Source organism: Corvus cornix, chromosome 22 (assembly GCF_000738735.6).
Source record: "Corvus cornix cornix isolate S_Up_H32 chromosome 22, ASM73873v5, whole genome shotgun sequence".
Taxonomy (NCBI): Eukaryota; Metazoa; Chordata; class Aves; order Passeriformes; family Corvidae; genus Corvus; species Corvus cornix.
This window is the reverse complement of record NC_046351.1, coordinates 2,587,456-2,613,690: the sequence shown is the minus strand read 5'-3', so window position 1 is coordinate 2,613,690 and position 26,235 is coordinate 2,587,456. Positions and strand designations below refer to the sequence as shown.

Genomic DNA, 26,235 nt, shown 5'->3' with positions numbered 1-26,235 from the left:
AGGGAAAATGTCATGGTTACTTGGTGGCTGCCCAAAAGCCACAGAGATGGAGTAATATGTCCTTGTGAATTTAACTGAAGCAAATATTGTTTATTTATCAATTAAAGTGTTTTCAAATAAAGCTGATGGGTGGAAAACTGGGACAAAAAGCATCCTAGAATTGCCTGTTCAAACACAGGGTTTGAGTTCAGCTCCTCTGCTCGTTGAGTTTACAGAGGTATTGTTAGGCAGGGCTGTGTTCTCAGTGAGGGGCTCTCCCAGGAATGGAACTTAAAATAAAAAAATAAAATAAAACCGATGCCCTTCATTTAATGAGGAATTCTCCTGCAGAACTTGATTGAAGCCCAATGATACTTTAATGGTAACGACCGGTGTGTAAAGGGGGACAATAATTCTGTGGAATTAAGATGAGGCTCTTCAGCTGAAATGCTTCAGCTGAGACCTGGTGCTCACACATTAGGCTCCTGCTGATTGGGAATTCTGCTTCCTCCAGGAGCACAGTGATTAAACAGGTCCTGCAGTGGCAGGGAGGGGTATGAGGCAGCAGAAATTGGTACTAACAGTGGTCAGCTTTGAACCAATGTCCTTTTTTAGGAGCAAAAAGAGAAAGGTCAGTAATTGCCCTCTGTTTTCAGCAGAAAACATGACATGGAATGTTTCCTGGCAGGTACCCCCCCTCCTCTAGATGCTCTAGGGAGGAAGAGAAAGGAAAAATAACAAGGTGCATCCCTGGGGAGGTTTCCTTCCTGACCTCGGAGTGGTTGGATCAGTTCATCATCAGGCACGTGAGCAAAGCTGGCTGGGGCTGGGAATTCACCCAGCTCGCTCTAATCCAGAGCTCTGAGGGGTCTGTGTCACTCAGGGAAATGGAAAATGATTAAGAGGGGTGGGATGATATTGGGAGTTAGGAATGTAGGCTGTAGGAAGCAAAAAGGATAGCGAGGATAAAACACAACTGCTCTAAATTGAAATCCTGCTCAGGCTGATGGGGAAGGAATGGACCAGAGACCCCCGTGGTCAGGCTGGGATATGGATAGGGATCACTGAACTGCTGTTAGAGGTGAATACTACATGGAATAATCATTATGGGGGACTAATTTCCCAGGTATGGATTGCAAAACAAATGCAGCTGGTGTCAGCAGAGCCTGGGCCTGTTAGTAGGGAGGCAGATTTCTTCATCAGGTACTGACTGACCCAACAAAAGGTGATGTTATTTTAGATTCTGTGTGAGTAAGGGAAGGACTGACTCAATTGCAAGAGAAAAAGTGCTCAAGGAGCTTAATGTGCTCAGATCTGAAGGCCAAAAATCCATGGGGAAAGAGAGTTCCCAGAGTGATGTCTCATCCATTAAAAACAAACCACAGATGAGATCCACTCTGTCTCACGCTGTCAGCAGAAAGGAGGGGGATTTGTGCATTGTGCCCCTCTGATTTCTTGTTTGGGTACAACACACTGGATTAACTAAAGTCAAAAGGGACCAAAATGACACTGGAACAGGTGCAGGAATGGGCCATTAAGGGGACAGGGGCTAGACAAGAGCTTGGCTCAAATACTTGCCCTGAGGAGGGATGGAACTGCTCCCTGGAATTACCCTCAGGTAGGTCAGGAAGGCAAATAATAATTTTAAAGCTAATGTTAAGTATAAACTGACTAGGAATGAATTTAGGCTGTAAGCCACAAATTCCCTCACCATCAGCCTTTAAAACAAGATGAGTGTCAAAGGCAGAAGGTGGAAATGGTTGAAAATGATTTTGTGAAAGCAGCTGCATGGTTTGGCTGTGGATAATAGCAGGAGACAAGGTGCCAGTGACCCAGGAGTGGTGTCCAAGCCCTGTGTCCCAAGAACTTTCCGAGACCCTGGAGTGAAGGCCAAGTACCCAGTTTGCTCTGTCAGCCCCCGGTTTGCAGGCTCAGGGTCTCAGGGAGGATTTCCCAAGGAATTCCATGGAAGTTTTGAGCAGAGTGAGGCTGCTGACATTTTTTTCACATTATTTAATTTATTCCTAATCCAACTCTGAAGCAAACCCATCATATCCAGGCTCTCCTCCTGTGTTACTCCCTCAACCAAAATTCCTGTTGACATCAATGGGAGCCCTGTCCAAGTTCAGGCAGCAGGATGAGGCCTGACATCTTTCCTTCCACTCAGCTGGAAAATTATTATTATTATTATTATTAATAATAATAATAATAATAATTTTAAAAAATCCTCATAGTAGGTTATTATTTTTTTTTTTTGAAAAGTTGAAATAACATGGTGCTGTGACTAGAGAGTTATAAGGGAAAGTGCATCAGGAATGCAATATTGTTTCCAGATGTACAATGTCATAAAGAATTTTTTCCACACTTGGAATGGTAACAGGAATTTTTTGAGAGAGATCATTTACACAGTGATGAGATATGTTACATGTAAGTAAATGCCTGTATGCCTGGAATGTTTGTACCATATGTCTAAATAGGTGTCTGTGACCGATACAGATTTTATATCTGGGGATGTGAATGGATTTGCATATCTGTGATTTGAAGAGCAGCACACTTTAGAATATAAAAATACTGATATAACAGAGGAGGGGGAGGGAAATTTGTAGTACCCAGGTGAAGGTTTATAAAGAAACACAACCCCCTGAGCTGTGCAGGGAGGTGAAGGAGGGGCAGTGCAGCTCAGAGAAGCCAAGTTTAATGTGCTAAAGACACTTTGTCTGGATGTCACGGGAGGTGAACCCTCCCCGTGGGTTCTGAGCGGGGATTGCATTACAGAAATCCACCTGGGAAACAAAAATAATGTGGAGATACAGCTCCAGCACTTCTCCAGGACTGCTGGGGAATCACTGGTTTATGGCTGTGGCCTCTCAGCTGATAACAAGACCTTTGCAGATTGGCAGGGAGAACCTCAAGGACTGTGAAAACACAGCTTAGAATCCTGTAATTCCCTCAGTGCTCTGAGGGAGATGAGATCTGTGTTTGGAAGGATGAAGGAATAACACATTGCCCTCTCTCTTTCTTTCTTGCTGTCCTCTGAAACCCCAGCAGAGGTGACAGTTTGGTCCAGCTGTTGGGTGGCACAAAATCTTTAGGTTTTATGCTGTCTGTGCCCAAATTTGGCCCTCAATTACCAGAATCCATGACCTACCTGACCTATTTTGTTCTCAGATCATTCCCTTTGGATTAAACTTTGCATTAACAAACGGTTTTAGGTAAAAGATCATCCATTGAGAATAGGCAAAGAAGCCAAACCATCATACACAAGAAGTGGTGCCATCAGGGCAGGAAAAGAAAAACTCACCAGAGCCATTTGCCAGTGCTGTGGGCAAAAGTGAGAATTTAAATCTCCAGGGAAGTTTGCACATCACCTTTCATCAGCACTAAATACAGGGGTATTTTAAAAAGGGCTTGGACTGGTTTACGACGTTGGGAGAACAAGTGTTGTTGATAAATACGTATTCAGGAGGGTATTGGCAAAAATGCATAGAAATGGTTAACAAGGTAATGGTAAGAAACGTTGACCTTGATTTGTTTAGCTAAGATGTAAAGATTTTTGAAGGTCAAAGGTGTTCTTGTGTAGTGTTTTGGAGTCTAACTGTGTCTGACCCTCTAACATTAAGCTGCTGTGGCCTGCAGTTTTGAAGAGTGAAGCAAACCAGGGGGAAAGAGGGAAGGGGGAGAGAACAGGAAATGGAGTGAGGTGTTTCAGGAAGTTGTCAGGAGTTGACTGATTGATTCCAGATGGAAAGGGTCACCCTTCGTGACCCAGGAAATACTCACTGGGGGAAAGCAGTTGGCTTGTGAAAGGGAAGGGCCTGGGAGTTAGAGACCATGGTGGAATGCACATTCCTCCTCCTTTTATCCATAAAACATTGGTTTTTAATCTCCAGTATAAAACAATTGTATTGTGACCTCCATCAGGCAAGAGGGAATGGCTGGGGCAAAGGAAGGAAGTTCAGTCATTTTGATGCCATGATCTCCATGTGTCCTTTCTCCACACGCGGATGAGGAGTTGGGTGGTGGTGGTGTAGCAATGACAAAGGTCTCTGCTGAATTTCAGGTTACAGCAAAAAAGGTCCCAAATTTTGAGAAGGTTCTGCTCCAGATCTGAACTTTGCATCTCATCCTGTCCCCGAGAATTCTGTGTTTATTCAGCCTGGGTCCCAGCCGGTGACAGGCCAAGTGGCTCTGGCCCTCCTGCCATGGACGGGAGAGTTGGATAAAAACAGAACCACATGTGGAGAGAGGTCCAGAAGTGCATCTTCCATTCCTGCTGGCTCGGGGAGCAGAGGATGCTCAGCACGTGTCTTCTGGGCTGGTTCCTGCCGTTACTCTGCTGTTGCTGTGGGGGTCTCTACATCCCCTGCCAAAGAGTGGCTCTTGTGTTGTGCACAACTCAAACGGTGATTCCAACACTGATCTCTGCTCTGGGACCAGGGACAGGACCCAGGGAACAGCTGGAGCTGTGCCAGGGAGGGTTAGGCTGGATATCAGGGAAAAGTTGGATACCAGGGAAAGGTTCTTCCCCCAGAGGGTGCTGGGCACTGCCCAGGCTCCCCAGGGAATGGGCACAGCCCCGAGGCTGCCAGAGCTCCAGGAGCATTTGGACAGCGCTGCCAGGCACAGGGTGGGATTTTGAGGTTTCTATGCAGGGCCAGGAGCTGGACTGGATGATCCCTGGGGGTCCCTTTCCACTCAGGATCTTCCATGATTCTGTTCTATGTGAGAACACTTGAAGCCTGCCTCTCTTCTCTCTTCCTGGGAGCACGTGGGTGTGTATTTATCCCACTCGTGTAAGTGAGCTCAGAGATGTCTCTATTCCATAGTGTAACTGTATATACAAGACACTTTTTATTTACATTTGGTTGCAATTTAAACACTTGTCGTAAATATTTCAGACACTGGAATAATTCAGGCCTATTCCCCTGTTGCCACAGTGTGCTCTGGGCTGGCCAGTGAGAGATTAAAATTTATTTCCATTGTTTAAGGGAAAATAATGAAGTGCATCTGAGTGGGCTCAGCTATGTCATGCGGGAAATGTTCCCTTTGGATGGAGTCGCACCCCACCCTAATGGGAATGAGGAAATCAGTTGGCACACAAAAGCAACACATTCTGTGACAAGAATGCTTGAGAAGTATAAGAGTACAGGATGACAAGAGCCTTTTGGAATGAATTAGAGTTGTCTCAAGAAAGAAAGTATTCTTTAAGCTTGCCTAAGCCCGGGGAGGGCAAGGTCTCTCCTGCTCTGTGCTGGATAGAGTTTTATCAACAATTAGAGCTTGACATTCTCTTACCTTGGCTGTGATAGCTGAGGCTGTGAAAATCCATGAACACATCCAGGGCTTGACTCTCCATGGCTGTGCATTACTGTAGGTGGGGCAGTGGGATGGAATTAAGCTCATTTACACCAACAAATTGTCAGAACCACCCAATCAGAGGGCATCTTCTTTCAGGAGTTAAAACACTGTTTGTTTTTCCCAGAAGTTTGTGGTTTGAAGTCACACATATTTCTGGATTGATGGGATTTAGAACTTTGGATATTGTAAAAACCGAAGTGGGATTAATTAACATATAGAGTTGCTTCCTCTAAGAATTCAAACTGGAGCCCAGTCATGGAGGTTGAGGTTTAAAACCTGCTGCTTACTTTGGGGTGCTCAGGCTCAGATGATTTTCAGGAGGCGCTGTGCACTCGCACATCAAAACCAGACATGATACTAGGTCCTGTTTTCACGGAGTTTCCATCCTGCAGGAGCTGGGCCATTACACCGTGAGGCCTCTGTACAGCCCAGAGGATGCTGTGTTAAATGCAATTAATGCACTGAATGAAGGCTGAAAATACTTTCTCTCCTTCTCGTAAACCCCTGCAGGGTGTGCTGCCATTTTACAAAACAAGGGTTTAGCCAAACTGAATAATTAATCCCTAACAAGTGGAATTTCGAATGAATTCTTTACCTGGCTGTTTTTTCCTTCTCTTTCTAAATATTCAGGTGGTGCTATCAACAACAGTGAACGTGGATGGGCACGTGCTGGCAGTGTCTGACAACATGTTCGTGCACAACAACTCCAAGCATGGGCGGAGAGCGAGGAGACTCGACCCCTCGGAAGGTGGGAGTTTTGTCTGGAGAGCAGAGCAGAAATTACCCATTCTTCCATTTCTGTTTGTTTTCAGGAGGGAAGGAGAGCTAAGGGGGAGCTGCAGAGCCTCAGGGGGTTTGGGGAAGGCAGAGGCAGGAAAACAGTGTCTACTGCATGCAAAATATGATCTCCTCACATCTGAGGGACTGGCTCCCCCTCCCCCTGCAATTTATTAATTAGTATGTACTGAGAAGATGAAAAACACAGAAACACCAAGTATTATCTAAATTTCAGCCCTCTCATTCAGCTGGGATAGATTTGATTTCAGGCAAATTAGGCAAGATGACATCTTAGTTAAACAGAGCCATTCCAGCACAAGATGTGTATGAAAAAGTGTCACTGGTTCCCTTAAACAAACTGTGCACGGAGCCTAACGATGCGCAGAGGGAGCTGACACTAATTGATGTGAGTTTGTTTGGCTTAGCCAGACTCATGGCCAGCTCCAGGATGGGTTGGGGACTGTATTCAAGCAATTATAAATTCTGGTATCTGTTAAGTTTCAAAACGTTCGGCCCCTCCTCTCCCTCTTCGTTCCCAAAACATTCCACCTCCCTCATGCAGACAGTGCTCGAAAATGACTGGAAAATGCTGGAAAATGCTGGAAAATGCTGGAAAATGCTATCAGTGCCTGCTTTTCCCTCCCCTGCAGCCACTGAAAGTGAGAAGAGCTGGTGATGTTAGTAGAAAAGACAGGCAAGGATATTATTTCATTATAATGTTTTGCTGCCCCACTTCTTAACTGTGCCCTGTATCAACCTAAAAGAAGAATTAATGAACTGGAAGAAAATGATTGAATCAGTAAAGAATTCAGAGTGGTGTTAATTCTCCCCCAGCGGGCAGTGAAATGGTAGAAGGAAAATCCCAGGATTCCTAGCCTAGGAAGCCATCCAGTTTTTCCTTGACTGATTGGATGTGATTGACTGGCTGTTCAAAGGAGTCTCATGTTTTTGGAGCACTGCCAAAGTTCCCCTCCACCTCTGACCCTGTCAACATTGGGAATGGAGTGATGGATTGACTTTGGTTATGGCCTGGAAACCATATTGGGTTCCTGATGGGATGCATAGTCCAGAGGCCTTGAACATATGGAAGAGAGAAATAAAAAAAAAATCGGCTCTATAAAATCAAGAAAATTATTAGAAATTGTCTCCTGATATGAATTGGAGGAGACATTTGATATTCCCATATCTTCTTTCACCCATTGATAAACTTAATGAATGTGACTCTACCTTTTTTGCCACAGGGTTTGTGTTTGTGGGATCATATGCTAATGAGTGGGTGTTATTTTGGTTTTTTAAACAGCCTCTGCACGATCATTTAAGCGTTTCATTTTTACACCCACTACAGTTGGCCTATTAGGCTTTAATGACACGATGTTAAGTGCCAGTAATGAATAGGCAAGTAATTAACACTTGCAAGGCAGAAAACACTCCTTTATTTACTTATTTATCAGCATGCTGGGGTTTGTGGAGTGGTGAGCAGCCTTCATGGGTGAATGGCTGGAGGGGACTTGTCCTAGGCCTCTGCCAGCAGTGGGAATTCAGGAATTCCCAGGTGTGGATGGGTGGAGCTGCTCTCAGCTGCAGTTTTGCATCACTTGGGATGTTTGATGCTCACAGGAATTGTTCCAGGATTTACACCCAGGCCTGCAAACAGCCTCAAAGCTGTTGGGGGGATAAAAAACGACACCTTAAAGTGATGCTTCGATGTTGCTTTTGTTCCGTGCAGCCACGCCCTGCATCAAAGCCATCAGCCCAAGCGAGGGGTGGACCACGGGGGGAGCCATGGTGATCATCATCGGGGACAACTTCTTCGACGGGCTGCAGGTGGTGTTTGGGACCATGCTGGTGTGGAGTGAGGTGGGTACAGCTGCCCCCTCGCCCCGGAGCTGGGGAAACTTCCCTTTTCTGAGGAGGAGTGGGGTTAATTCCTGTTCCTGTTCTGTGGTGGTGTGTGAGGTGGGACATACAAACCTGTAGGAAGGGAATTCATGGAATGTGTTTTCCTTGCTGTGTGACACCCAGAATGGAACTGAACAATTCCAGGCATCTATAAAATCAAAGAAATGATTAGAAATTGTCTCCTGATATGAGCTGAAGGAGACATTTGATATTCCCACATCTTTTTTTATCCACTGATGAACTTAATGGGTGTTACTCTACCTATTTTTCCACAGAGTTTATTATTTACACAGGTTCATTTGCACAAGCAAAGGTAAAGAAATAAAGAAAGGGTTTGAGTTTGGGAAGGAGAAAAAAATCCATCTGGGCCTAGGAAAAAGCCATCAATTAACCAGTGGGCTTAACAGTACAAGTTTCTTGATGACAATTTATCCTAAAACATGTGATCCTCTCCTGGAGGCCAGGAACTAACCCAGGTGTATCCCTCTGCTGATCTCCAGCGACAATAAAGAGCTTCTAGTGAGGCCTGTAATGGCAGGACAAGGGGGAATGGCTTTGAACTGAACAAGGGTAGAGTTGGAGATGAGGATGACATTTTTTACCGTGGGGCCTGGCACAGGTTGCCCAGAGAAGCTGTGGCTGCCCCATCCCTGGAAGTGTCCAAGGTTGGATAGGACTTGAAACAACCTGGGATAGAGGAAGGTGTCCTCTGGGGGTGGGACTGGATGATCTTTAAGGCCCTTCCAACCCAAACTTTTCTGTTATTTACTCATGAAGTGAAAGAATAGAACAGACACCTGACAGTGCCTCTCCTGTTGCCATTCCCAGCTGATCACCCCTCACGCCATCCGCGTGCAGACGCCTCCCCGGCACATCCCTGGCGTGGTGGAGGTGACATTATCCTACAAATCCAAACAGTTCTGCAAAGGAGCACCAGGCAGGTTCATTTACACAGGTAAGTGCCTGGGATTTGGGCTGCAGGAGCTGTGTCAGTGATGGGTATTGACAACCCTTGGTTTGTTTGATTGATTGATTGATTGATTTACCCTGTTGCTCTTCCCAGGCCACTCTGAGAGTGGTGACATTTGGGTGTGTGAGGAGGTGGTTTCATAAAGCATTTTTACTGCACGTTAATATTTTTCCCAACTGCTGTCACAACATGGGTCTGCCTACAGAATATACAACCAAATATTTATGTTCAACCTGATTATATTTGAGCTTTTCTTTCCTTCTTTTTTTTTTTTTTTTGAAAGAGTCACACTAAGACAGATTGTTTGAAGAAGAAAATGACAAACTGTTGGAAAGATGAATATAAAAATTAGCTATACATTTCAAGGGTAAATCTAACGGCACCAAGAGGCTGTTGTGGGAGCTCATCTGCATCCTGTAATGTGGTTTTATATCAGCATGTTGTGCTGGCACTGCTGCACTTCCGGGGCTCTCAGCATTTCCACTCCAAAGTGCTCTCACTCAGGGTGCTGCAACCTGGCCATCAACATCCTCTCATCGCCAAAATGGGATGTGTGGACTTTTCCATAAGGTTCCCACATGGAAAACTCCCTGGAAGAGTGAAGCCAGCAGGGTTCTGTAGACATGGAACGACGTGCTGGAGAGTACAGCAAAAAACCCAGAGAAATGGTTCATTGGAGGGGAATGGCAGCTGCTGAACCAACTTCAGCAGTTGAAGTGAGAGATAAAATACCAAAAATGAGAGATAAAAGCCTATCTTTAAATCACCACAACCATTTAGTCCCCATGTGTGCCTTCATGTGGCGAGGATACAGGTTGCACACACATCCCTGTTCTGAACTGCTTTCCTTTCATCAGCTGCTCCTGGAATAAGACATTTGTTCTCTGCTGCTAATCTTGCTGCAGCCTCATATTCTGCTTTTAATACGACACAAATTCAAATTCTCTGCTGCTGTAAGTGGTTCCATTATAGTTCCCTTGGCTTTAATAACACACCAGTTTATGCCAGCTGAGGGCACATCTTGTAGGCTTTCCTAGCTCAGCTTTGATCACAGCTCTGCATTTACTTTGTCACAGAGATGCTAACCTGGAAATGTGTATATCAGGGAGATTTGGAACATAATTTTCCTTGCTGAGCAGAAATCCTCCAGGGGTTACCTTGTCAGAGCAAAGCAATATAAAATCATCTGTGGGAAAGGTTGGGCTCTGGGCTGTGCTGTATCTGCCTCCGTGCCAGGATCCAGGGAGGGGAAGGTGCTGGTTTGCTAAATCTTGTAAGGAGATTGGAGGTCTTGTTGTCTGCTTGTGAGAAACAACACTTACAAGGATGCAGAGAGCTCTCTAAATTGGAAGAGTGAGTTCCCTTGGACAGAAAAAGCTGAGGTGACAAAGCATTTCCTGCTGTCACTGCTTTAGCCTGCGAGAGACACAGGGAAAAAGAGACTTCCAGGATCTGAAGAGGCTGACAGGAAAACCAGAGAGGGACCCTTCATCAGGAACTGTAGTGACAGGACAAGGAGTAATGGGCTCCAACTGCAAGAGGGGAAATTGAGGTGAGATTTAGAGAAGAAATTCCTCCCAGTGGGGATGGCAAGGCCCTGGCACAGGGTGCCCAGAGAAGCTGTGGCTGCCCCATCCATGTGAGTTTCCAAGGCCAGGTTGGACAGGGTTTGGAGCATCCAGGACTAGTGGAAAGTGTTCCTGCCCATGGCAGCAGGGTAGAACAAGATCGTTTTTAAGGTCCCTTCCAACCTAAGCCATTCCATGAGTCCATGATTCAAACTTTAAGGCCACGGGTGCCTTTTCTCTGTTAACACCTTAGAGGTTGGGCGTCCCACTGCAAACACTGTTCTCCCTCTGCCTCAGTTTTATGGGTTCAGGATAATTCTAGAGTAGTCCAGACTTTGATTCTCCTGTTTTCCCTGTGCTCTGCTTTCTGGGGTAAATCCAAGGTGAGCTGCAGAGCTGTGCTGAGGTCCTGGGATGTGGCCCTTTCCCACATCTCCCAGGGCGATATCAGCACGAGCTGCTGCCACTCGGGGTAAGTCGTGCAGATCTTCACAACATCCTCCTCCTGCAGCAGTCTGATGTGCTTTGATGTGTGGTGTGATAATTAATACTTTCAATGTCAGCACTGTGCTGGGTGGGTGCCACAGCCGGGCCCCGCAGAGAGGGGCTGAGCTGCCGCTGCAGCTCTGGCAGATGCAGCCAAGTGTCGTGGCAAAACTTGCTCAGCTGTGAGAATTCTTCTTCCCCTCCTACTCCAGTGAGTCAGAATAGCTGTGTTTAAGATGAAAACACAGGTTTTGAGGGGTAAAGAACATCAAAGAGAAAGCACTGTCCAGACTCTGAGCCTCACATAAATGAAGTCAGGTAGCTGGTGACACATTTGGATCTCTCCCTACTTTCATACAACAAATCTGTTAAAGCAGTCATGCTAGAGAGAGGTTTACAGGCTCACTGATAGTTCAGCTTGTTCCCTAGGTGGCTTCTCTTTTTGTGCATACATTATATCATGCCACGCCCAATTTTTTAAACTATGTTTTGGGAAGTTCAAGAGACCCCTTGAGCCTGAAACTCTGGATTTGAGGGTTGCCGAAGAGATTTTTTATCTGAGTCCGTTTTCTGAGGGCTTTCATTTCAGGTATCTGATTTCTAGGGAGTAATGACCAGCCTGCTTGTGTGTCAGACCCCTTTATGGTCTCTGAATCCATGAACCCCAAAGCATTTGGATATAATTCCGCCATATTTCTGTGTAACACACCCATAAATCACTCCTGACCCAGCAGCTCTTTCCTCAGTGGAAGTGGGATTGTGGGGAAGCTGCTTGAACTTGCTGGTGGATTCTCCATCCTTGGCCTCCAGTTGGGAAGGTGTCATTTACTCCTCCAAATACTTGATGTTGGTCTTTAGCAGGATTTCACGACAGAGATATTTTTGTTCCATTAATGAGTAAAACCAATAGTGGGCAATTTTGTTGCAGGCTGCACAGAAGACCTTTGTGCTGAAAGACATAATGTACACATTGATTCAGGATGGCTGAGTCCCGTGAACAATTCAGTGTTGTCGGGAAATGATTTGCTGCTGTTGATCTATCAGGATGAAAATGTCCATGTCAATCCATTGGAAAAATGTTTGTTGAATAATATCCAGCTTCTTCTTCCTGAATTAGCATTTAGCATATTCCCATTGGCTATTTTTAGTAACTTTATATATATATACATATATATATATATATATATATATATGTCTGAATTCCTATATATTTCACATTTCTTCAGCTTAAGGTACATAAATTAATAGATCTGCGATCAAGAAGAGAAATGACACATAATAATGATGTTTAGGCTCTTGAGAGAATTGGCCTCTAATTCTCCAGATTATTGGCAAAATAACCCACTCCCCAGAAAACCCCTCTTCCCAAACAGGGTGTAGATTCTGTGGCAGTTGAAATGTGTATTATTAAACTCCTTAAGCAAACCAGAATGGTTCCCAGTGGAGAGCAAAGACATTCTAAGTATAGCCAAGACTAAATTCTCAGGTCTGGGTTTTCTCTGCTCAATTCCCACTCGATTATCTCCTGCAATATTTAAACTTCATGCCATGCCATAATTATTTAATAAAAAGTAAATATAAAATGTATCTCAGAGGGGAATGTGACCTTTTACCTTCATGTTGTTATACCAAAGGCAGACAGGAATAAACAGGGAACCTGGATCAGTGTAAAAGTCTGTCTCACTTGATGGGTTCATTCTCCTGGTGCAGGAGATGGCTCTCCTGTGGGGTGCCAGGATATTTTGGATGGTTCAATAAGAGCCATCAGCATCTCTTGCAATGAGGGATTTTCAGCTGTGCCAGTGCCACCAGTTATTTTAAAAAAATAAAGATCTTTTTTTTCCCCAAAACGTCCCACAAACGGTACAAGAGGGTCTAAGCCAGCACTGAGCAAGGGTAGTGCTAAAGGACTTTACATATGTTACTTATTAAATGTGTCATGAAATTCTTCGCAGGATCCTCAGCATGAATGTGTCGTTTGTGTTAAAATGTGCATTCTGAAGAATAAGGAAACTCAAAGAAAAACATCCCTGTTGGTGCACAGTGGCACTGCTGAGGTGTTGGAGGCAGGCAGAGCCCGAGCACACAGAAGGCTGCAAGCTGACTTTTGGGTTCTGCACCAATTTAAATTGGAGTTTGAATAATCAGGAATTCGATCATTATTGCTGTGATTTCCTAGCAGAGACTCTGAAAGTGTCTGAAGTTTTCTGAAATCATCAGCGATGCCAGTAGGGCTCTGCCAGCTATTGCTAACTGAGGATCTGGGTCAAAATATCCTGGTTTATCCACCAGAGATTAAGATCATTACAGGGAAGTGGCGGCGTATGCAGAACACACAACTGGGGAAGGGAATGTGTCTAATGAAGAGCTGTGCCCTACTTTGGGACTGCAAAACGTTGGGGGCGTGTGTGGAATGTGTTTATTAGAGGAGCAAACACAGCTCTCTGATTTCTGGCTGTGTAACCAGCAGGAAGACCTGCTCTGGAGTGTATTTGTCTCATAATTTGCTTTATTACTGTCATAGTTTTGTCCAGAGTGAAACATTCACCCTTAAAGGAGTATTTTGTGACAGTGCTGCTGCATCTTCCAAATTATTCATTCGGCCTTTGATAGAGGATGAGAAGCCAGACAGGGAAACTGGAGCAGTTTTAAGTGCAGAAGTCGTGATTTCTTTGTTCCCCTATTGAGACAGAGCCATATAAAAATACATGTTTAGATACACTCATATAATGTGGGGTCTGATGCTTTCCTTCCAGCTTTAAATGAACCTACCATAGATTATGGCTTCCAAAGACTGCAGAAGGTCATCCCAAGACATCCTGGGGACCCCGAAAGATTAGCTAAGGTAAAATAATTTTAAGCATTTCACTCAGCCCACAAATGTGTTCTTTCACTTCTAATTCATAAAAGAGACACAATTATGTCTTAAATGACAATCACATCTGAGTTCACCAAGTCCAGCAAGAATGGGATTGTGTAGAACCCACATTGATTTTTATGTGTTAGAGCTCAAACAGTCTCTGTGTAATTTTGCTGTTAAAATGAGTCCAGGGAATGTTCCCAGTTCATTGTCCTTGTCCTCTGCATTTATCCGTGGTGACAAATCCCTGAGCCCAAATGCTGTGTCCATGCCAAGGAATAGACTGAATCCTACACACGTGCGTGTGTCCATGCAAAAGCAAACACTGAAACCTCCTGGGGAACGGGGACATCTGGGATTTGTCTCCGTTTTTGGTGCTGCTGAGGTGGAGCAGGTTCAGGACTCTGGAGAGCTCCGGGTCACGGAGGAGCCCCGGACGCGGCACGGCCGGGCCAGGGATCAACACCCGGTGGTTCCAGAGGGACTCGTGGTTTGGGGGGGCTGCTCTGACCCACTGTGAGGGCTTCAATTCCTCAGGTACCTGGCAAATAGCACCTGCTGAAGGTACTCAGGCTTCAGAGTGACCACACACAAACAGTGGAGTCACCTGACAGAACACTAGCTCACGGTTTTATTTTATTTATTTAATTATTCTATTCTATTCTATTCTATCCTATTCTATTCTATTCTATTCTATTCTATTCCATTCCATTCCATTCCATTCCATTCTCTTCTCTTCTCTTCTCTTCTCTTCTCTTCTCGTTATATTTATTTATTTCAGACTAGTCTAGTCTATCCTACCTTATTATATTAATGATTTCATTTTATTTATTTTTTCTCCTGTTCTACTTTATTATTTTATTGTATTTATTGTACTTCTTTATTTATTTGTATTTTATTTATCACATATTTACTTAATTCATTGTAATTTTTATATTTAGTTTTATTTAGTATATATTTATGTTACTTTATTTATATATTTCAATCTTATTTTATTTATTATATATTTCACTTAATTATTGTTTCTTATTTATTTATTTTCTTTGTTTACTGTATATTTGTTTTACTTTGTTTTATTTAACAGAGCTATTTTTTGCCATTAAAACACCCCTTTCCCTCTCCCCCCGCAGGAAATGCTGCTGAAGAGAGCTGCTGACCTGGTCGAGGCCCTGTATGGGACCCCCCACAACAACCAGGTCAGGCTGGCGGGGGTGGGACAGTCCAGCCCCAGCCCCTGGGGAGGTTCCCCCGTTCCCGGCGCTGAGCCGTGCCCTGTCCCGTTCCGCAGGACCTGATCCTGAAGCGTGCGGCCGACATCGCCGAGGCGCTGTACAGCGTCCCCCGGAACCCCGCGCAGATCCCGGCGCTGTCCAGCTCCCCTGCCCACAGCTCCATGATGGGCATCAACTCCTACGGCAGCCAGCTGGGCGTCAGCATCTCCGAGTCGGCGCAGGGCAACAACCAGGGTGAGCCCTGAAGCGTTCCCGGAGCTCTGGAAACCCAATCCAGTCACATTCCCAATCTGTTGGAATTGTAAAAAGGAGAACAAGGGCCCGGTGTCTCCGGCGGGGGGAGAAAATTGCAGTCCAAAACCAATGTGGTTGATAAGAGCAAAACTCCGTTTATTAGCAATCCAGAGGCACTTATATAGTATACCAGCTCGTTAACTCTTAAGTGGCTTAAAACTTATCAAAGCGCATTTCTGCTTCTACCTAATTGGACTTACATTGGCAAGCTTCTACAGTTATGTTATGATTAAAAGAATTCAGAGTTCGCCTCCCTTCTCTCCCGGTCTTATCTGAACAGCTGCAAATCTTCAAACTCCCTCTTTGCTCCCAGCCCTGTTTTATCTTCACACAAGAATTTTCTCATGGAGAGTTTTTCTCACACACAGGCCTATTGCTTACAGGCTACAGCTCTTTTATTGATCCCATAATTCTATCAATGATCCATGCCCCTGATCCTCTAACCATTCTTCAACACCAATCGTTTTTCCCTGGATCAGTTCTCCAGCCTCTCCATGTGCCCAGTGATGGTTTTAACTCTGGGCATCCCAAAGGGTGGTGCTGCCCCCATGTCTTATCTGAAATAATTTTAGATTGCTTTCTGATACCAACTTGCCCCTGAATTCTCTCCCTGTCCCCCTCAAAATATCAATTTCTTGGATTATATCTCTGTTTTCACAAACAGCAATGGCAGCAGCTGGGAAAAACCTCACACAGAGGTTTTCAAGCCTGTGTTTTTAAGGCTGCTGCTTCAGTGTTAATCTTACCAATATTCATGTATTGTAAGCATTACATTTACTCCAGATACACTATTGATTGTGAGGAAAGCAACCCATAACACAATGTATTAACATTGGAAGAATTATCAACTTTTCTGTCTCCTGAATATTTTGATTTTCAGCCCACACTGACTGTGGCTGATTGCAATAATCAGCTGTGTTTGACACTCTAAGGCAGCAAACCCAGGTCCTATAAAGTTAATTTTCTATCTGCCAAGTTAAAACTCATCATGAAGATAATTTGGCTCATTTTTTTTTGAGGTCTTAAAAGCCCTGAATTAGAACCTCATAATATAAATGAGTAGAACTTACTTGACTGGATATACTTAAATATTATATCTAAACAGTGACTACTCTTAATGTAATTTTCATATCAATCTCTCCAATGAAAACTTTTCCATGGAAAAACCCTTTTGCAGCTGGAATAATTATTTTGTCCTTTTATGCTGGTAGCTACAGTGTTCAGGTCTCTTTTTGGAGTAAAAAAAAGCTACATTTTGGCTCTCAAATATTTGTTAGCAAAATACAACAAAAATCGGTTTTACTTATCCAGTTTATTCTTTCTCCCAGGTAGAGTAAATTAAAAGTTAAACTACAAACTTTATATGGGTTCTAATTTCCCCTTAGTAATGTACTTGCTTTATCTGTAATTTATCTGTAATTAAACAATTCAACAATAATTTGAAGACTAAAACCTCCCCCATTCAACGGTAGAAAATCCCATATATTATAAATTCTACCCCGGGTAAACACACAATGTAGTCCAGGTCTTGGAGTGAATTAAGAATTTTAATAAATCAAATTTTATTGGAAAAATATACATCAGATCACTTCAAAAAGTTGGTTTAGAACTTAAATTGCAGGAAAAAACCACTGAATTTATTGGTATTACCTAAACATCTTAAACAATCTGGATTTAAATGACATTTATTTAAGCAGGCAATGCACAGGAGGAAGATTTAAGCCACAGAGGTGTTGTGAAATGTGCTTTATTTCCAGGGTACATCCGTAACACCAGCAGCATCTCCCCCCGAGGGTACTCGTCCAGTTCCACCCCCCAGCAGTCCAACTACAGCACCTCCAGCAACAGCATGAACGGCTACAGCAACGTCCCCATGTCCAACCTGGGCGTGCCAGGCTCCCCTGGCTTCATCAACGGCTCCCCCACGGGATCCCCCTATGGATGTACGGCCTCACCCTCATTTCCACCCATTCCGCCTCCTCCTGCCTCAAAAACCCAGCAAAAATGGCTTTAGTGCAGGTTTTGTCAAAGGTTCTCTTTGTGTTCGGGTGTGTTGCGGTACAAACTAGAAAGTGGTCCCATTTTTGGGGTGTTGTTCTTTATTTTCCTCCATTTTCTTATCCTTATGCAGATTCCTGAGTGGCAAAGCCACAGTGGGAAATGAGGTGCAATTTGCAGCTCTAGGAAGCAAGTGGCCACTGCTTTTAGCACAGAGACTTTTGCAAATCCTGGGGAAAAGCCTCTCTGAAATAGTTTTTTATGAGTTTGAAGGCATTATCAATAACTGAGAGCTGAATTGGGGATTAATTTCCTGCGGAACCATATTAACTTCATAACCAGAAACATAGCATACAATGGAATTAAGCTCTCAATTTCTGCTTGTTTCACCATGAGCAGCCACTCTTCCTTCCACACCTTCATTTCCCTCTGGCTAGGGAATGTGTGAAAAACAAAAAAAATACGTAGATACCACCAGCTATGGTGTAAGTGAATCATTAAATATATGTTATATGTGTATATATTAAAAAAGGATGAAAAGTTAAACAGATTATTTTTATTTTCATTTTATTTTATTTTATTTTATTTTTAATTATTATTATTATCATCATCATCCCCTCTCCTGGAGCTTTCCATAAGGAAAGGACCGGGTCTCCAGCATCTTGTTACTGTGATTTCAAACTAATACTTCCAAGAGACCTGGGAATTCACATGAAATATTGTTGTTTGTTCCTCCTTTTGCTGAGGAACGGCTGATATTGTTCTGGAAGCTCAGCAAACAGTTCCTTAACAAGTTATTGGACATAGAAAGGGGCTTATTTCTTGTAAGACACTTCTTTTAAAAGTAGCCAATTTAGAGTAAAATCTAAGCAGCAGCTTGAAACCAAGGAAATTGAATTTTTACAAAACTGTGGAAGACACAGGATTTGCCAACCTTCCCAAATTCCAAGGACACCGAGTGGACAGGCCATTACTGTTCCTATTGACTCTGTTTTTCCCTTGATGACTTTCAATTTTCTGGCATCCTCACCCTTAATTTGGAAAGAATTAAGCACTGTTTCTTCTGAACTATTAACTCCCTCTCTACTTCAGACTTACTCTAAGTATACTCACTGAGAGAATGAGACCTCCTTTGAGAGGCAAAACAAGGAATCAGGCAGTAGATTCTTGAAGCAGTTTTACCCAATTTCTGATGAGAAATCCCTTTTTTTTTCTTTTGGCAGTGATGTCTTCAAGTCCAACAGTCGGCTCCTCCAGCACTTCTTCCATCCTCCCGTTCTCCTCCTCCGTGTTCCCCGCCGTCAAACAGAAGAGTGCCTTTGCTCCTGTCATCAGACCCCAAGGGTCCCCCTCTCCAGCCTGCTCCAGTGGCAACGGGAATGGGTTCAGAGGTGAGCAACGTGTTCCTATTAACTCACACGAAAACTTTCATTTGGGTAAATGCAGCCACCACCCGAGTGCCACCAGCCACCACCCGAGTGCCACCACACGGATACTGCAGGGCTCAGGAGTGAGAACCTGCCCCAGCCCAGCTGGATTAAAGGACTAATCCAAGCCTTTGGCTTTAAAGAAGGGGCCAGGCACTGATTTCCACCAGGAAGGGTCTGACCCAACGCTGCTTTTCAACCCCACAGTGGTTTGGGTTGGGAAAGGACATTAAAGATCCTGTTCCAACCCCCACCACAGGCAGGGACGTATTTCCTTGGAATATAGTGGAATACCAGCTCTTTTGTGGGGAATGACTTCTCCTCAGGCTTGGGGGACTTGTTAAACAGAGCAGAGTTAATCCTCAGCTCTGTCCAGAACACAAACCTGCTGCAAGGTTTAGGCTCAGCCCGGGAATTGAGCCCCACAGCCCATTTACAGCCCTTTTAAAGGTGATCTGTGAAACAAATGTGAGCAGTGAGATAAGAATGGAAACCTGTACCAAATTCTTGCTTTTAACAGGCTGGGGGGGTGTGTGCAGCACATAAATATGCTCCAAGTCTCCATAAAAAATGCCTTTATAGGGCCTGGGAAGTCATCTGGCTCCTTCAGCCTTCACTAGAGATAGCCTAGGAAACACAACTCTGGGAACTGAGCCGTGCCAAGAGCCAGTGGTAATTCCAAATGAGCCCCACAAACAGCACCTGTTGGGCTGGGTGTGATATAAACCCTTAGCTGGGCCACAGGGACTTGCAGAAAGTGTGATTATTTTATGTAATAAGGAAATTCTAAGTGTGCTGAGCAAAACCAGTTACGTTTTTAAAAGCTAACTCAGAGAATTCTGAAACAGCTTCTTCCCCTGCCCCAATTACATGAAAATCCACACTTTTCTAAGATCATTTTCTCCCCATGAATGGGTAGATCCATTGATCTCACCATGTGAATGCGCAGATTTAAGTCTGTTTTAAAGTTAAACTTGTCTAACTGTTGTGTAGAGAAGGCCTAAATATTGAGCCTAAATATTAAGGAGTTACCTGCGGTGATGCTAAACACAAATCAGAGAGAAAACCACTCAGGCTGTTCCTGGGAGACAGAAAAAGGACAAATCAAAAATCTACTGGAGTATTTAAATAAATCATTTTCCTTAAGGTAACACTCAAGGCTCTGCTTAGAAAGGGTTTATCTCCCTTTCAACCCATGAAGAAATAAAGTACTAGAAACCAGGTGGGGCCACTTTTGCCGTTTGGTGTTCACATCATATTTTATCCAGTCTATAGATCAGTAATCAATGAGAGATTCTAAAAATGGAGCTTTAGTACTAAATATTACAAAATCTCAAAGCTAAAACCTGACATCCAGCCATTTTCACTGATCAAAGCCCACTCCTGAGCTGGTCAGGATTAATCTAGGAGTTAAGGTTGTGAATAATTGCAGAATTAGCAAAAGCAGAGATAAATGGATACAGAGTTTATTAACCACATCCCTTTCTTTGTGGGATTTCTCCCTGTACCTCAACACAGACATAAGTATATTAATGTTCTACAGCTGTTAAATTTAAGTACCCAGCAAAACAGGACTGGTCAGTGACACAACAAGAAGAAACAAGGTTTGTTAGGCCAGGTCTTGGTAACTATTGAACTCTTCCAGCCATGGATGCAAATTCCAGCTGAAATATTTAAATTGATGCAAGCTGGGGAGCACATGCTCTGGAAAGGATCCAGGTACACACAGCCTGATATCCAAATTAACGTTCCCACAGTGCTGACAGACAGATGTGGCCAAAAAGTCAACGGGAGGCTCTCAAAGAGGCTTCTTGCCTGGACTGAGGCAGTGGGAGATGGATAATCCCCTCTGCCAGGCCATCCCCTGGGGCTGGAAACCAGGGATAGGTGTGCTGGGCGTGGAATTTAGGATTTATTTACTTATTTATCAAATTTAGGCATCAGTAAATGCTGCTGGAGAGAGAATAGCAGAAGCACAGGGCAAGCAGTGAATATGTGCAGGCCCCTTCCCAAAGGCCATTAACTCTGAATTTCCCCACCCATAATATGTGCAAAACATCTCCTCAATATATGATAATAATTATATATATTATAGACCTATATATTTACATTTAAAGGATGATAATCTTTATCATCATTATTATTAGTATTATTATTATCATCATCATCATCATCATCATTATTTACCAGCCCCTCAGAGCATGCCACTCTCCTTGCAGGCAGCAATGAAAATCTAGATTATAGCTTCGATAGATGTCAACCACAGCAGTGTTTAAGCCTGGCTTAAACCAGCCTAAACAGGAGCAGCTGTGCAATCTTCATCCTCAGATTTGCATCCCCATTATTCACGCAGTTTACAGAGAGGGTTTTTTTTCCAAAAATGTATTTTAGGAGGATTTGCTCCCTGTGAGAGCGGGGAGGGGCTGGGATGGAATTCCCAGAGAAGCTGTGGCTGCTCCAGCCCTGGAAGTGTCCAAGGCCAGGCTGGACGGGGCTTGGAGCACCCTGGGATGGTGGGAGGTGTCCCTGCCTTGGCAGGGGGTGGGATGGGATGAGCTTTAATGTCCCTTCTACCCCAAACCATTCCATGATCCTGGAATTCAGCGTGAATCCCCTTCCCAGTTCTCATGCTGGAATTGCAGCGAGTCCTTTTCCACGCCAAGACAGTTTTCCAAAGGCCACTTGTACTCTCCAGGCTTATGATGATTATTAATTACACCCATTAAAGGTGCCTATCACCAGATCATCTGGGTACTACCCATCTTTGATTATTTATTTATAAAAAAATTCTCCAACCTTGTGACAATTTTAATCAAGTGTTTCAGTTGATAATTGCAAGCTGTCAAGGTTAATACAATAAGGCTCATCTCTAATTCTTTTTCCATTTCCCTCCAAGAGGAAAAAAAAAGACCCTCTGGGATAATGACTGGTGGTTGCTATATTCCCAACTCATCAGGGAGTGTCCTGCATTGAACCACCTTTATTGAAAAGTTACATCGATTCAATATATAGTAATACAGGCAAAAATAATTACAGCTTTGCTAGCAGTGTAAGACCTTAATCCAAACCTCCCAAACATTCAATAAAAAGCGATCCGGGCTGGGAATAGGCTTTTGACAGTGCAGCCCCAACGGGGAGTGGAGGTGGGGTGGAAATGGGCAGAGCAGGGTGTGTGAAAAGAGAGAGAAGCCTTGAGATGAGCTGGGGAAAACCAGGTGAGAATTCCAGCCAATATTCCTTGACTGACTCGTTCTTTGTTGCAGGAGGAGAGGCTGAGAATGAAATGCCAGTGACACAAATTGGGCTTTGCTTGGATTTTCTGTGTTCTAGAACTTGTTAATCATATCATGGAATCACAGAATCCCGGGATTGTTTGGGTTGGGAGGGACACTAAAGCCCATCCAGTGCCATCCCCTGCCAGGGGCAGGGACACCTCCCACCATCCCAGGGTGCTCCAAGCCCTGTCCAGCCTGGCCTTGGACACTTCCAGGGATGGAGCAGCCACAGCTTCTCTGGGAAACCTGTTCCATTCCAGTACATATATTATTTTATTATTAATATTTCTAACCCTACAGTAAAAAATGTACTTTCATTTAAAGCTAAGAAACTTCCCAAAATGATGCATCTACAAGTATTCTCAAAATATTTTTGAAGAGACATGGCAGAAACTCAGGTTTAAACTTCACTTTGCTTTGCTGGAAGTTTTCCCTAATTAAAAAAAGTGAAAATACTGTAAAAATAGTGTCACAAAAAAGCATTTATGCCATTATGGACTGACTCTTGGGGAACAGAGCTCAAACTACACTGGCACCAGCCCCTGAATGGCTGAAACTAAGCCAGGCTAAGCTGTTCCAGGGGTGCAGCCCCTGTGCCCAGACATCCAACAGCCAGAAAAGGTCACCCCAGATGGGGACAAGCCAGGCACCGTCTGTGAAGGAGCTCCTTTACTGGCTTCAGGCAAAAGACCCAGCCAGGACACCTCAGACAAACAGTTTAAACTCCTGCAGCCAGCCTGGATGATTTTGCCTGGAGCAGAGCAGGAGGATTTGCTCCCCTGGGATACCTGTGGGATGGAGCCAGCACGGAGGGCATGTGCTCACCTCTTCCTCCAGCCCAGCAGAGCCTGGAGCAGGGCAGAAATCCAAGACTAAATCAGGTTTTCCTTTCTAAGGACAGAAAGGCAGGCATGGGGTCAATGCCCAGCTCTCCATTTGGGTTATTTTGGGGTTTGGGGGTGAGGAGAAGGAATGGAGCAGCATCCTTGGTGTCATCAGAAATCCTCTCTTCTAATGCACTCACACATATCCCAGAAACAGGCATGAAAGTGTTTACCTGCTTTATTTAGGGTTGAAAATATGAGGAACAACAGCAAATTCCAAAGCAATTACAAAAAGTATCTGTTTGACTTCAGGCTGTTGGGTTTCACTTTCTCTTTCAGCTATCTGCTAAAATTGGCCGGGACTTCGGCCCCAGTCAGTAAGAAAATATGAAAATATTTATTTTCCTATTGTACTAAATCACAGACCGTATCCACAATTGTTTAAAAACACAGCTCCAGTGACAGGCTCGTGTTAGCTCATGAACTTGCCCAAAGCACTTTTGTAAACCCTCTCAACAAAAAGGTGAAAAGAATTCTCAGGGGGACGGGGCTTTAAGCACACCAATAATCCCACAAATTCCAGTGAACGTAAATCTTTGCAGGATTAGGACCTCGCACTGCACCGAGGCCCCTTTGAAAACGTGACTCACTCATTTGTTGTATAAATACATCTAAACTCAGCTTACCCCTCAAAACCTTGGGGAGCAGCACCGGTTCCAGGCAGCTCCAAATGTTGCTGCTGTTGGTTACGAGGAGTGGAGCTGCAATTAAAGGCAGGAGAGTGACTAATAAATAATTTACATAAGCGCAGAGTTCTGGGAGTGTGCCAGGTAAGGCTGCAGTGGCTCAGACTGTGGGGCAAACCCAGCGAGGAAGTGAGGCTGCTCCATTGTTTCCACTGGAATCAGACTGGCAAAACCCAGCCCTGGGCCTTGGCCCGTGCTTCAGGGCTTGGAATTCCCTGGCTCGGTCCTGCCAGCAGCACAGGGAGGGATTCCCTTGGCTTCCACACCTTTCCTTGCTCCCAGCCCTTCCAAGCGGATGAGCAGGGTGGGTAGGAGCAGAGACGCTGCTCGGTTTTGGTTTTTGAGGATGGTTTTGAGTGTTCAGCTTGAGAAGTCAGAATTTTGGGGACAGTTCTGAGCAATGTCCATCTCCAAGGGCTTCTCTCCAGAGATAAGCACCCAAAAATGGGAAGGTTTTTCTGCAAATGCATGTGCATTGAATTAATCCTCTCTCTTGCATCCTTTTAATTACCCTGGTGGGCCTTGGCTTTTCACAGAATCAGAAAATCATGGAGTGGTTTGGGAAGGGACCTTAAATCCCCTCCAGCGCCACCCCTGCCATGGCAGGGACACCTCCCACTGTCCCAGGCTGCTCCAGGCTCCATCCAGCCCGGCCTTGGGCACTTCCAGGGATCCAGGGGCAGCCCCAGCTGCTCTGAGAATTCCATCCCAGCCCCTCCCACCCTCACAGGAAGAAATTTCTTCCCTTTTCCCTTGGAATAGCCCTTTGCCCATTGCCTGTGTCACGGTCAGTTCTCACAGTTCTCATTACAGCACCCAAACATTTAAAGACACTAAAACTCTAATTTAACCTCAGATCAGGCCCTTCTGTGATTCCTGACTGCTCACAGGAGGATGAAGGGCTCGAATATATTTTGTTCCATAACATTTTGCCACAATTTCATCTTTTTCGCTTTTCTTTTTCAGCCATGACTGGTCTTGTCGTTCCCCCGATGTAAGGAAGGGGCAGCTTTGCTACTCTCCCTCTTCCCTTTTTTCCTCTTTTTTTTTCATTTTTCTTTTACAGCACAAAACTACTTATTGTGATGGACCACTAAAAGGAAAAAAATAGCACTACAAGCTCTTTTTTGGGGGAAAGCCAGGCCCAGGGAAAAAAAAAAAAGGAACATTTTTTATGGATTGGACAAGATAGAAGTCTGCATCTTTTACCTGTTTCATATTTCTGACACAACCACATCAACTCCTCAAACATTGGGAATGAAGAATCAGCAAGAGCCAGGATGAACAAGAGTTGGCAGGATGGAATCAGAAATGCAAAGTCTTTCCTGGAAGACACGAAAACCTTCCTAAGATTTGTAACATATTCGAAGGAAAAAAAGAAATTGGCAAAATGATTCAAGCTTGATATTTTGGATACAATTTGTTTTACTTTGTAGGGGTAAAAAAGTTGAAGTTTCTATTTTCTATGGAGCCTTTCAGATATCGATTTAGTTTATGCAGAAAAAACAATTCAACAAAACAGGGTACCAGCATGAAAGAATTTCTAGGACAAACAGACATGAATGATGGAACTTTGGTGTATGTGTGTATTTGCTTATAGTTTAACCTCTTTAAAAAAATGTAAGATGTTTTACAATTATTTAAATAAATAAACTTGTAACTTATTGTATGTAGAGGTAGAAATTAAACCCTTTTTTGGATTTTTTCCTCCAGTTGTACAATGAAGAAAGATGATGCAAAAATGTAGTGATAAGTTTGAGATATATTATTACTGCTGCAATTGCTCCTCACTGTTTTCCCCCTCTTACTGAATTCATGTGCAAGGATGTATAGGATTCTTTCTGATTAACAAAACCCTCAGAAACTTTTACCTACATTGTGCTAAACAGGTCATGTAGGAATTTTTCACCCTCCTCATCTTTCCCCCCTTTCCATTTTTTGCTTCAATTAAACTATTCAGGTACTAAGATTAACTGCTAAGTCTCAAAGACCCAGCTGACGAGTGAGTGGCACTTAGGGATTTGAGTGAATCGGATTTTTCATGAGGTACTGAGTTTATTTTATAGGTTCAATGTATGAATTAGGAGGGGAAGGGTTCTCTGGGGTTTTCCATGTAGTTAGAACACCTTAAATTCAGTTATGCTTCATATTAAGGGTGCATTTATAAAGGGTGAATATGTATTGGAATGATTTATGCACTTTTATCCTGAGTCATTAAAAATGGTAAGTATTTGCCAGTTATATAATGAAGTTCATAGAGGTAATCAATTGCTTTGAATTTTTCTGCATTTTAGCCTAAAAAAAGAGTTTAGTTCTCCTTTGCATCTCCTCTCCTGAAATTGGAAGGTGAGGACAAGTCTGATAAAATCAGTTACGAGTTATCCAACTAAACCAGAGAGCACTCAAAAGAATTTGGGTGTTGGAAAGCCATTTTTAGTGGGGAAAAAAATAAAAATCAGCTACACTACGGAGACCCCTCTAAAATTCACACAACTCACGGCTGCATGGAGAGTTGTTCCCATGGAAACACCTTGATGTTAAT

General features: G+C 43.8%; 1 protein-coding gene across 2 annotated transcripts in view; it reads left to right on the top strand.

Moving 5' to 3' along the window:
• The window catches only part of EBF2 (EBF transcription factor 2), a 119,779-nt gene extending 94,382 nt beyond the window's left edge, over positions 1-25,397 (top strand). The window contains exons 8-16 of one of the 2 annotated variants that reach the window (XM_019291234.3): positions 5,968-6,085; positions 7,841-7,971; positions 8,842-8,968; positions 13,794-13,882; positions 15,028-15,093; positions 15,186-15,363; positions 17,181-17,366; positions 18,645-18,812; positions 24,760-25,397. In XM_019291234.3, the coding sequence (XP_019146779.1) occupies positions 5,968-6,085; positions 7,841-7,971; positions 8,842-8,968; positions 13,794-13,882; positions 15,028-15,093; positions 15,186-15,363; positions 17,181-17,366; positions 18,645-18,812; positions 24,760-24,779 (1,083 nt within the window). In that variant the 3' untranslated portion in view covers positions 24,780-25,397. Of the gene's footprint in view, positions 1-5,967; positions 6,086-7,840; positions 7,972-8,841; positions 8,969-13,793; positions 13,883-15,027; positions 15,094-15,185; positions 15,364-17,180; positions 17,367-18,644; positions 18,813-24,659 lie in introns of both variants that reach the window. The other variant, XM_010408276.4, reaches the window with a different exon arrangement.
• Positions 25,398-26,235: the final 838 nt, after the last annotated feature.